The sequence below is a fragment of the Sphaeramia orbicularis genome, chromosome 21 (assembly GCF_902148855.1).
Source record: "Sphaeramia orbicularis chromosome 21, fSphaOr1.1, whole genome shotgun sequence".
In the NCBI taxonomy this organism is placed as follows: Eukaryota; Metazoa; Chordata; class Actinopteri; order Kurtiformes; family Apogonidae; genus Sphaeramia; species Sphaeramia orbicularis.
Window position 1 is genome coordinate 56,545,655 of NC_043977.1, and position 13,274 is coordinate 56,558,928.

The 13,274-nt window shown below is 37.0% G+C and overlaps 1 protein-coding gene across 1 annotated transcript; it reads right to left on the reverse strand.

Moving 5' to 3' along the window:
• Positions 1-930: 930 nt before the first annotated feature.
• Positions 931-6,055, reverse strand: LOC115412082 (polycystic kidney disease protein 1-like 2). The gene is made up of 5 exons (XM_030124375.1): positions 6,049-6,055; positions 4,651-4,798; positions 2,822-3,051; positions 2,514-2,704; positions 931-1,083 (listed from the first exon to the last, which is right to left on the reverse strand). The coding sequence occupies exons 1-5, from the start codon at positions 6,053-6,055 to the stop codon at positions 931-933; spliced, it is 729 nt and encodes a 242-aa protein (XP_029980235.1).
• Positions 6,056-13,274: the final 7,219 nt, after the last annotated feature.

Sequence of the window (13,274 nt, forward strand, 5' to 3'; positions counted from 1 at the left end):
TGTGAATATGTTGCAAAATGAATATTTTTCTCTATGTTTGGGCCTCTTGTCCACATGTAAACTATTTTTTTTATGGTCAGAACTCAACGAAAACTTGCCAATCAGTGAAAAATCTCATAAATCTAGACATAGATCCTTTCAAACAACTGGAATGAAATATTTCAACATTACAATTAGGGCTGTGTATTGGCAAGAATCTGGCAATGATACAAATCACAATACTAGGACCACGATACGATATATCCCAATATATCATGATACTGTTAAAAAGGAAATTTTTTTATTGGTTTTGTTTCTTTTTTAAAAGATCATTTCCTGGAAGAATTGAATTACACCAGGAATATGCACAAATACTAAACACATTTTTATTTGGTCACAACAGGATCTAATGATACATCACAAAATGTTCCTGTGTTCAAACTGAAATTCTGTTTTACAGACATTACAGTTTAAGATCCTGTTCAAATATTCATATTCTATTAGTTCACAACTAACATCAGAACATTATTTCTGTGCAATCCCAACAAAGGAACTACCATTATTTAATAAGAGTGTTAAAAATTAATAAATAAAAGAAAGACAAAAAAGACAAACAGAAAAACTAAAATGAACCTCCACAATATCTGCATTTGAATAAATACCTAAAAATATCGATACAGTACTTTTTAATATCGATATCGTGAAATGAAATATCATGATATATCGCAGAACCGATATTTTCTTACAGCCCTAATTACAATATTCAAATATTCATCAAAGATTTAATGAAATAACAAATCTCTGTATTTATTTATTTATCATACCATTATGTAACCAGACAGGTAATGTTTTAGAAGGGTCTTTTGATTTTATGCTTGGATATGCACATGCTATGTGCTGGTGTATTTATTTCATTCTGTATTTTAATGTTTTAGATGGGTTTTCATTCATTCATTCATTCTCTGAACCACTTTGTCCTTGAGAGTTGTGAGGCTGCTGGAGCTTTGACCCGCTACCATTGGGCGAAGGAGGGGTACACCCTGGACGTGTTCCCAGTTCATCACAGGGCTGACGTGGAGATGAGCAACCAGTCCCACATTCACGCTGATGTGAGATTTAGATTAACCAATTAACCTTTTATGTGCATGTCTTTGGACAGTGGGAGGAAGCCGGAGTACCTGGACAGAACCCATGCAGACATGGGGAGAACATGCAAACTCCACACAGAAAGGCCCGCCCCTGTTGTTGGAATTGCACCCAGAACCTTCTTGCTGTGAGGGGACAATGCAAACCACTGCACAACGTTTTTGACCTCCACCAAGTGTAACGGTGGAGGTTATTACCTCCGCCAGGAGGTATTGTGATCACTTTGCTGTGTGTTTTTGCATGCGTGTTTGTTTGTTAGTAAGATAACTCAAAAAGTAATGGATGGATTTTCAGGAAATTTTCAGGAAATGTTGATACTGGCACAAGGAAGAAATTATTAAATTTTGGTGGTGATCGGGGGGGCAGATGTGTGTTGGCGGAGGTCTGTGCTCTCTGAGTGCTTTTCTAGTGTTTTCATTGGGGTTTGTCTGTCTGTCTGTTAGCAATATAACTCAAAAAATTATGGATAAATATTGATTCTGGCACAAGGAACAAATTATTAAATTTTGGTGATGATGGGGGGGGGGGGGGGGGACACAACTGATCTGCCTTGGTGGAGGTCTGCGCTCACTGAATGCTTCTATAGTTTTTAAATGTATTTTTAAGATATGGACTACAGCACTGTCCTTGTTCAAGACAAAAATTATTTTAGGATGTTTAATGAGAAAGATGTTGAATGTTTCAATGTAAAAGACCTTTTTAAAGTATATATTTGAAAAATTTCTAGGGGCCAAGATGCTTAATTATTTGTGCATATTAGCAAAAGTTTGTTATAAATGTGAGGAGTTGAGTGAAAATTGGGGGACGGATATACCCACTGTTTTTGCATTTATTTGAATTCCATTCATTCATTTATTTATTCATTCCTATCTAAATGATTGGAAAGGAGCAGGATGAAGAAAATTTATAATACCTGCCCCTTTCTTGAAACATATGGTTACATCAGATACATTGTCGTTACAGCTATTACAGTAAACAGTTTACATGATAGTCAATGCAAATAAAACAGATCCAAAATCCATGTTATATTATTTCATTACATACTTTTATAAAGCTTCTCTATTCTTTCCTTATACAACCTCTTAAACTGAAAAATATTTGTACAGCTCTTCTCTTCCATTGCCAAAGAATTCAACATTCTGACACCCACAACACAAATTCACATTTGCTTCACATTAATCCTTACCCTTTGCTGTTGATTAGAATTCCACTAGGGTCAAAGGTCAAATTTAGTTCATGACTATGAAAGTCTCCTTAATCTGCTCTTTCATCAAAAGATCAAAATCTTAGCTTCAAAGAGCCTATTTATGCAAATACCACAGCAATACTAAAACCACCTGTGGATGATGCACCACCTCATTATATGTGTATAATCACAGCGGATTTACCTGCAGTTCTGTCGATACTTCAGGGAATGTGACCATGTTTGATGCATAAAGGGACAGCTGATGGCAGCCGGGCCCGAGCTGCGTCACCATCTCCGGGGTCAGAGTGATGTTGTGGGAAACATCTCCTCTGAGTACATACAAACTGGTCAACACAATATCCTGTCTCTGGACTCTGTAGGTCACATTACTACCTAAAAGCAAAGCAAACAAATGGGATACAAGTCATTAATTGCTGCATGTAGTTCAATGCAAACAACAATTGAAAAAAGAAAAAGAAAAAATAACGTGATAGCAGTATTTGCATTTACCTGCTTTTACTTCCATTTGGAGTTGAAATGGCTCACCATCAAGGACTGTGCAGTTGGTGGCATTAAAAGACAGACTTTCAGCATGACACTTAATTTCACCAAAGGCCATCACAGGTTCTTGGACTGAAATTATTTTCTGAGCTGTCACCTGTACTTTATGGCTGGTGCACTCAACTGCCACAAGAAATGAATTGGGATGAGTATATATGTGCACAACACTGCTTTCCAACCTGGGAAAAAGGAATAAGAAATGTTCATGTTATGCTTAGTGTGTTAAACCAAAAAAAAAAAACTTTAAAAATCCAACAGTTTGTGTGCTGTGACTTATAAAAAATATTTAAGAAAATATAACAGAATTCTAATAACAATGAGTTTGTAAAAACGATAATTGGAATATATCATTCTAAAAAATATTAAAAATTATATCATCTCTTTACAAACATTTAATGGGGAAGAGAGGTTGGAACACTTTGGATGTGAAACAGAAATGGAAAAAAGAACTAGGAATATGTGTCTCAGTGGAGGAATAGATCAATATCAGGAGAACTCCACAGTCAACCACTTCTTCAAGAACATGGAGGGAACATTGCTGGAAAAATATAATTAGATTTTTCATAACTCCTAAAATTACAGCTAAATATATGTCCAGAGTTCAACCTTGTTGGAGAGAATGTGCAGATATCAGTGTAAATCATACACGTCTTTTGGTTATGGCTTAAACTTGCATCATTCTGGGATAATTTATATTCAACAATTGTTAAGATATTGGGTTATGCAATTCCTAAAACATGTTTGGTGATGTATTTTGGATGTATTATTGGTAATAATGTACGAAAAAATGACAGATATTTGTTTGCAATACTATTAGCAGCCTGTAAAAAGGCTATTACCAAAAAATGGTGCAGATTAGAACCACCTACAACTAATGACTGGATACAAACTGTGAATGGAATATTTGAGATGGAGATTCTGACCCACAGACTGAAACTGAAGAAGAACAGTGTCAGGATAAACGGAAGAAATGGACAATTTTCATTTCAACATCACACTACTAAAAACAATTGTTAGTCACAAAGTTTATTGTCGTCAGTGTATCCCAAATGTCCCTTATGTTTCTTGTTTTGTAATGTACATAAAATAAAATTTAAAAAAAATTACCTTGTACGCTACAAAGCACCAACCAATGTTAGTTTGCTGAATCCTTAACAAAGAACTGTGTTTGTGTCATGCAACTGATGCCACTGGTGTTTCTTTATACTGTATTTACATACACACGACTTCTACCAAACTACCTTAGAGTTAAAAAAGTGCAAGCACCACCACTCCAAAACAAAACCAGTGTTTAAATATGTTACAGTGTAATACTGCTGACAGTCACTAGAGGTTATTTAAAAGCACAATTTCCAAAGGATTACATTGAACTCTGTGCTACAAGTATTAATATAATAATTTGATATCATTGATTGAGTCAGTTTGGTCTCATTTTCTTTACTTGCAGCATTTTCAGCAGTTGCTCACGTGGTGCACAGGTTCCCAAAAATGGGACACAAAGTGTTAAGATTTAAGAAAGGTTTATATTGCTTTTTTATTGTGTTAAAATTGCTGATATCAAACTTTCAGGTGGTCGCTGGTGGTGAATGAAAAATTACAAAATAAATTTACACTGCTGTGTATAGACATGATACTGTATGTGAAAGACCCTACCAGTGTTCATTTTGTCAACAATTTTTAATTTAATTATAGTCATAATCTTTAGATGAAAATAGTTTTCAATATTACGAATTATAATAATAATATTTCCGAACACTCATATCCACTTTGTTACTCACCCCTCTTTACCATGCTGGTAAATAACGTGGCCATCTCCCAGACTTATGCTGCAGGTAAGATCTCCCTCGGAAAAATCTAAGACCCACTTTATGTTGATGGTGACTGCATTAAAAACAGCTGCAACTGGATCTACTGACAGTACAATCCCTAGTGAGAAGAAATGACCAGTAGAGTAGTCAATGTAGTGTCCATATCCTAACAAACATCCTCGCAGTAGCAAAAGGTCACTACAGAGAAACTGTGCAGTTGCATTAACACTCTAGTGGCAGAAACAGTGACAAGAAAATCGGTAACACCCCTGGAATAAGGAATAAAAAACCAGAGAAATACAAATGGCTATATTAATGTTACTGGCACCAAACCTAGGGGAAATCTAGACCGGCAGCAAAGGTTACACAGGCAAGGGTGTACTGTGTAGCCAATAAAATGAGTGTGTGGACCAGGGGTCACCAACCCTGGTCCTCGAGGGCTACGATCCTGCATGTTTTAGATGTATCCCTCTTCCAACACATCTGATTCAAATGATAAGCCTATCATAAAGCTCTGCAGAAGCCTGATAACGACTGTCAGGTGTGCTGGAAGAGGAAACATCTAAAACATGCAGGATAGTAGTCCTTGAGGACCAGGGCTGGCGACCCCTGGAGTAGACTGTGGATTAATGAGAGAGAGGACCAAAAGTTAGTGTCTTGTTCCAGTCACCACTCATTTAATACTGATAAACTGCATAAAACTAAGTTACATCTCAGTCACGTCAGCTATCTGAAAGCGTTTTGCTTTAAGGTTCATTATCCACATTTACACAAAAATATATTACACAAACAAAATCAACGTAAAAATCTAATTGGCAGTAAACCATATCGAACCTAAAGTAAATTAAGTGCACATGAACTCAAAATAATTTAAATTATATTCCACATAAATAAGAACTGACTCAATTATACTATGAAACTGTACAGAAATTATATTACCCAAAACACATATTTACTGAACTCAAATACTTACATTTACTCACACGTCAACACATACAATATAATAACACTCATACTACACAGATATGATGGTTTCAAAACCTTTCTGCAACATTTGCACAACACTGTCTTCAACCTGCACTTAACTGTCTGACAAAATGGCGCAACAACAGTTTAACGACCGACTGAAAGTGAAACTAACTTGCATTGCAAATCATTTACTCACAGCTAACTGCCTTTAATTCATAAACAATGTTTACAAAACGTTTTCTTATGTTACCTTAAGGTAATGTCTGTAACTTACACTTACAAAAACTGTGGAGAACACAAACTCACGGCGGTAATTGGACAAGATGGCGGTCGTGACATAGACTGACAAAAATAACCTCTGTGCTCGAAAAACATTTCGAAACCTTATTAAAACCCTACCGAACATGCTATAAAGCACTAACATTAGATGGAAAAACAATTTTTGAAGATACCTGCGGATTAATAAGAGAAAGGACCAAATGTTAGTGTCCCGTTCCAGTCACCGCTCATTAGATACTGAGCTGCGCATGAGCAGAACACATATCTGAAGGCTCCCTGGTGAATCCAGTGGGATTACAGCGCCATCTATTGACGTATTATAGTATTGACCCAATGTCAAAACTGTAATTCAGCTTAGATTATTTTAAATATTTAACAACAAAAAAAAAAGATTAGGGGGGTGTCTGTCTCAATAATAATAATAGCAATAATAATAATAATAATAATAATAATAATAATAATAATAATAATAATAATAATAATAATAATAATAATAATAATCAGTCCTCTTTGTTTGCAACTTCAAAAGTTTTGCTAATGGGCGGGGCTTACATTGATGGATGGGAGAAGTGTTTCTATTGGTGGGTTTGACCTGGCTCCAGCGCCGGATCCAATGAATGTGAATGTACAGGCTGCAGCTGATGCTATTTAGTGTAATTCATTAGTTATGGGACACATTTCAGTTTCAAAGAGAGATAGACTATGAACTGACCTCCCAGTGACATAAACACAACGGAGAAGTGGGTTTAAGGCGGAAACTGGAGCCAGCGCTGGAGCCAGGTCAGACCCACCAATAGAAACTCTTCTCTCATCCATCGGCATAGGCCCCGCCCATTAAGTGCAGTTAAATTTTCAAGCAAAACTTTTGAAGTCTCAAGCAAAAGTTTGTAACTCACAAGCAAAGAGGACAGATTTATAAGCAAAATGATCTTTTTTCTTTATTGCCACTTACTGTCTTTTACTCTCAAATCTCTTTTTTGGTTGAAAATCTATTCTTTTTAATTGCAAATCCATTCTTTTTGATTGATGGATAAAGAAACAAATTTCTCTCCATAGTACGCTGATAGAAGTGTTCAATTCAAGCTGTCAATAGCTTAGAAATGTTCACTCAACAGCCAGCTCCAACACAAAGTTCACACAAACACATACGCTAACCCTATGGACGCTGTCACTACTGTTTCAACAGTGTTGGACCTGACACTTTCTGCCATAAGACGTAATGCTCTGGCCACAGTAAATGTCACTGAAACCAATGCAGTCCATGGGTGTAGCTCAGTGGTGGCTGCTGGTCTTTCAGACAGGGGAAGCTCATTGTCGGCTTACATCAAAATAAAATGTCAAGTTATTTAAACATAAATTCGTCCCTCCGTTCCTTTTTAAGAAAATGCTCAGTGACTTTATCGTACCAAGTAAACAAGAAAAAGTTGAAATTATGTTAAATTGAAACAAGGAAGTACAATGAGTGTGTTTTATTTACAGTGCAAGAAATGAATAAGTCATTTCTTAGTGGTTTCTGTGATTTCACAGCAGAATGTGTGACAGTATTAAACTGAACTGTGTCAGTGAAGGAGCAGATCTGAAAACAGCTGTCAATCAAACGGGATTCAGCCTTTCGACTGATCCTCCAGTCAGCACATGGAAGCTCAGCGTCCAGCCCGGCCAAGTTCCGCCCACAGCTACTTTCATCCCCAGAGACGCCGGGCATCTGGGGGTGGGACAACATGGTGTCATTCATCCAATTACCGTCCAGTTTAGAGTCAATGAAAAAACCAGTTCCACTCAGTCCCATTGAAGTGCATGGACGCTGAGCGTCTACGGACAAATGCACTGAGCAGAGATGGAGGAGAAAACACAGACACGGGAATGGAGGAGAAGTGAACAACATCCAGTCTGATGATTTGGGATCAAACTGATTCTGAACAAACTGGTCTGAGAGATGAACGTGTTCCAACACATTTGTAGTCAGTGAAATGTCAACACAACCGAACAGATTTAACTGTTTAATTTTTCGTAATTTTAGGGGAAGCTGAGCTTCCACTGCAGTCTGAGAAATCGCCACAGGTGTAGCTGACTGAACTAATGTTAGATGGAAAGGACTGGGACCGACCTTCTTTGCAGCGGTAATCCACTGACAGGCAGCTGCCGAGCCAAGGACAGGGTTCACCCCTGGACTGGAGTCCTGTCACCGTGCAGACCTGCCGACCCTGGCACTGAGCTGAGAAACACACATGGAGGAGGTTACACTTAAGAATGTATGACAACTGGATAAGGTGTCCCCAACAACTTCCCCAAGAAATCAAAAGTGAACTCAGCCAAATCAGAAGTCTCATACATTAAAGTGCACTGGGAATTATTTAGCTTTGTATGTTGAGTCTATTGCATTTGTGCATCTGTTAGTTCTTGATTTGATGGATCTTTTATGTCCACCACAAGGTAAGAGTTCATTTTTGCTGACAAGACACCTTCAAAAAAGTTCAGTTAGATATTGTGATTTTTATCTTTTTTAATTATGCAAAGAACAATCATTTTTGTCGTTTACACCGATGAGAAACTAGGCATTTAAAAGAATGGTTCCATTTTGGGATGTGAGTCCAGTTCTCTAAAGACATCCATGGTTCATCAGGTCATAGCCCAGAGCAGGAACAGTGACATGATAGAAAATTAGACAAATTAGTATAAGATAGTGCTTGAAAAAACAGCATTTCTTAGTGAACAACAACAAAAATGCAAAAATTGAGAGAAAGACGTATGTAAAGAGCATGTGTGCCCGAGAAATCGGTTGGATAAAAAATCTCAGATAAACTAATGTCATTCCTGGAATATCATTTTTATTAAAATAAAATGAATGAATTCAGAAATGTATCACCAATCCAAGTGGACTGTTTTTATGTAGCACTTAACATGAGCATAGAGCAAAGCACATTCCATTCACCCACACACTTGTAGACCTTTGTCAAAGACGGTGTAACAAACAGCTGTTTGTTACTATTAAGTATAAATACAGGCATCTTTTCACTTGAGCACTTGAACTTGCACATGTAGTTTTTGATGGCACAGCACTTTAAACAAACATATTTGCACTTAGAAATAATTGCACATGATTGGTTTTAAAAAGTAGTTTATTGATGATTTTATTGTCTTTCCTTTTCAGTTTTTACATCCGGTGGGACTAGCATTTTAACTGATGACTGCTTGGCTCTGGAGAAAAAGAGAGACAGAAATTAGATTCCAAACAGATGTGGTGCAATATTTAAGTTCAACTTTTTTTAGTGTCTGTGTGTTAGTGGATTTTAAAGTGTTTAGTGAATGGTATTTCAGTAGTGATGGTTTCCGGCAACATCGATGTGTCGGCGCATGCGTCGAGCTCATCGAGCAAAACCCTGTGTCGGTGCGCGTATCGCTTCAAGAAAGTCACGTGACTGATACAGGAAGTGTTTGGAACTGACACTGAGGCGCCAAACTGTGTTTATAAGGAAGCGCATCTGTCAACGGGCTGCATCTGCCAAAAGAACCTCTGATCTTTGCAGTTCATCGTCAAATTCATCAAGAATTATGAAGCAGCCTCAAACCCAAAGAAGGGTTTCCGCCGTGTGGGACCATTTGGATCTGATATCAGAAAATAAGGGATTTGTTTGAATGTCCTTGTTGTTTCATCCTGTTCCTCTCAGAGTTTCCATTTGATCTATCTGAATTCAAATGCATTTCAAAGTGACTCTTAGTTCACTATTCATATTATTTTCTGCAGGTTAAATGTTGCATTTGTTCGACAAAACTTCCTATTTAAACAAAAGCACCTCCTCAGTGCTGAGGCATTCTAGGTCCAGGCATGAGAATGAAGTCCAGATCCACCAGGACCAACTCAGATATACAGCCGTTCTACAGCTGACTCACAGTTGCTTTACTGATAATTAATGCCTGTTAATTTATTCTTTACTTCATTTTTAACCATCAAGCTCAAAACGTTGGAAAAACTTTTTTTTTTTTTAAATAAAAATTTGTAAATAAAAATGAATTAAAAAAAAAAAAAAAATTCCCAGTCCACAAGCATCCTCATTCACAACACATTCACTTAAATTTTCACGTTATGATCCATGTTCACATTATTTATTGACTGTATCTAAAAATATCAAAGATATTTTAAATTTAAATGAAGATATGAAATGATTCAATATAAAATACAATGACTTAAATTCTATTGTTGTATATACTAGGTCATCAAATCAGTGTCAGTTGAGTCTGTCAACTCGGTTGCCTGTAGGGGTTTTGAAGGTCCAGCAGGTGTCAGTATTCAGTGACACAGTATCAGTACAGTTTGGCAAAGTGTCCAAACGCTTCATGACGCCTCATCTACCCATCACTATGTTTTAGTGTTTGTACTTACCCTGTCCTTGTGTCCAGGTCCATCAGTGAAAAGAATCCCCACAGCAACGACAGCCCTTAAGAAGGTTCCGGCCTGGACCAAGGCAGGGAAATGTGTGGGGGAGCCAGGAGTAGGATTTGATTGGTTTATTGGTTTCTATTTATCTTTGCTGTTTGGGTTTAGAGTTCTCGGTATATAAATTGGGTTTTATTTAGGTTATGATTGTGGGTTTTTATTTATGGAGATTTTAGATTAGTTTTAACAATTTATGTAGCTTTGTAAATCCCCTGTTGAGTCGTCGTTGTTTTATCCAGTTGGCTGAACAGTATAAAAGGCGCCTGTTTCCATCAGCTGTGGTTCTGCTGCTGGAGAAAACACTGACTTCCATCTGCACTTGCACTTTTTAGCACATGCACTTTGTTTGGAAATAAGGATATTGAAAATATTTTTAAAAACTTGTGGACCACACCATCTCCTGCCTCTGCCTCTTCCCCTTCCTCATTTCACTTATCTCCAACTGTTAAATGGCCAGCCTATGTCACAGACAGTGGGAGATAGAACAGGTCCATATATAACCTGTGGTGACCTTTGACCCACTGCTGATCGGGTTGTCTTTTCCTGCTCATGTGTGATAAACCACAAACTCACAATGCACGGAAGGACGTTTGATGCATTAGTCAATATTTACTCAGACTAGAGTTCATGTCGTCCATTAAAAGCCTATGAAGCTTTTAGGTCATTTAGGATTAGGATTGTGTCTTTCACATTTATTCTGGTGGCACAATGTGAGCGTATGTGATGTAATATGTGGCATTTTCCTCCTTCATTAACCGCCCTCATCCATGCAGAACCTGTCTGCTGTGCCCATTACTGCCCTATTCGGTTCACTGTTTAATGTTAGTAAACACTTCTGCATACTAAGACATGAAAGCATGCATAAATCAGTTGTATGGAGCCAATTTCTTGCCAACATTTGGAAACAGAAAAGGTTTTACAAATGCCCTATGATATACTAGCTAACCATTTAGTTTGCAAATACAAAATACAGGTATCAAAGTGATGATTTATTTTTGTAAATATTAAATGCACCTATCAAACCAGTATATACAGTTTTTCTAATACAATGCATACAAAAAAAAGAGCTAAAAATTTTCCTATAATATGAATTATATCACAAATAAGTAATTCATTTCACCAACAGCATGTAGCACTAGGACAACAAGAACACTTAAGTGCTAATAATCTGCAGTCCCATCACCCTTATTTTCCCTTGTTTGTCAGTGTAGTAGTATATTTATTGCTGATATGTGTAAGTTAATTTTCTTTCTGAACCATGATGTATAAGAAATAACTAGTGGACTTAATAATGACATTCAATAGAGTCTTAAATAATGTTTTGTATTATGAATTATGTGTTTTTGCTTGTTTACTAAGTTCGGGGAAATATTTCTCTATTTGTAATTTTAATCACTGCTAATTGTTTATTTCTATTTACTTTTTTGTTGCTTGCAAAAATAACTATGAAATTTACATCAAAATGGCGTATGACTTTTGTCACCAATTTTTCATCAAATCTGTAAAACCCGAGTCATAGCCTAAGTATTACGAATCTGTTAGTCCGGTGTTTCCCAGCCTTCTTTGGCTCGTGACCCCAATTTAACATCGCAAATTTCTAGCAACCCCAGACATTCAAAACGGAACCATCTTTCTCTTTAAGATGTCTTAGCGGGGCCAGGCAGGCAAAGAAATCTTTCTATTCTCTGTTCGGCCCGTTTTTTTTGGACTATGACTTTGTTGAAGCGTAGTAACGCATGCGGTCACATGATCAGGTCAATCAAGATATGCCCTCTCAGATATTATATCCTGCATTTAATTTGAACTTGATTTTTAGTAGGAAAAATGTGTGGTGTTTTAATTATAATGAAAAATATATTGACTCATCAAAAAAAGATTATTTTTTAGTAATTTTTTATTTATTTTTTTAATCAATTACTAGAAATTTCAGGCGACCCCATTTGAATTCCAGGCGACCTCCCGTGGAGTCCCGACCCCATGGTTGAAAAACACTGCGTTAGTCCTTCTGCGATTACTCACCTGAATCCCTTCCCTCATGGTGAACAATTTCAAAGTGTACTCCACCAAAAACAATCCATTTGTCAACTAACAGAGCTGGTAGGTCACTCTGGCATTTTTGGAATTGTGTGTGTGTGACGTGCACTGAGGGAAGCGGAGGTTCACGCAGCCGCATTATGGCCACAGCGGCCTGGAAGGAAACACACAGCTGGAACTCCGCTTCCCACCAAGGTTATTATCGTTAATGAAAACTAACGAAATGACGAGAACTAGAATTGAAAAAACATTTTCGTTAACTGAAATAAATAAAAACTACAATTAAAAGAAAAAGCGATAACTAACTGAAACCGTATTTATAAAACTAAGTAAAACATCTAAAAATTATGGATAAAATTCCCTTTGTTTTCGTCTTTGTCAATATCAGATTGATAGGAAAACTGATTTATTTCGCTCTAGCAATTTTAGCTAGCGGCACCATAGGGTTCACGGTCCATCACTTCTCGTCACTTGTGGTTTCCAGTCGTCTTCTGGTCCCCACTCTACCTGGAAACATGGAGACTAAAGTTGGGAGAAAGCAGCAGAGTCCAGTCTGGGATTTATTTGAATACGACGACAGAGAAGAAGAGAAAAGAGACGACTGAACTAAAATTAAACTAAAACTAAGCATTTGGAAAATAATGAAAACTAATAAAAACTAGCAAACCTGCTTTAAAAATGAATTAAAACAAACTGAAACAGAGAAAAAAAATGTCAAAACTAAATAAACTAAACTAGAATGAAAAATCCAAAACTATTAGAACCTTGTCTCCCACACTGCATGTTGCGAAAATTGCAAAATTCTGAAAATGCCCGAGTGAACAAATGGATTGTTTCTGGTGGAGTACACTTTGAAACTGGTCACAGTGAGGGAAGT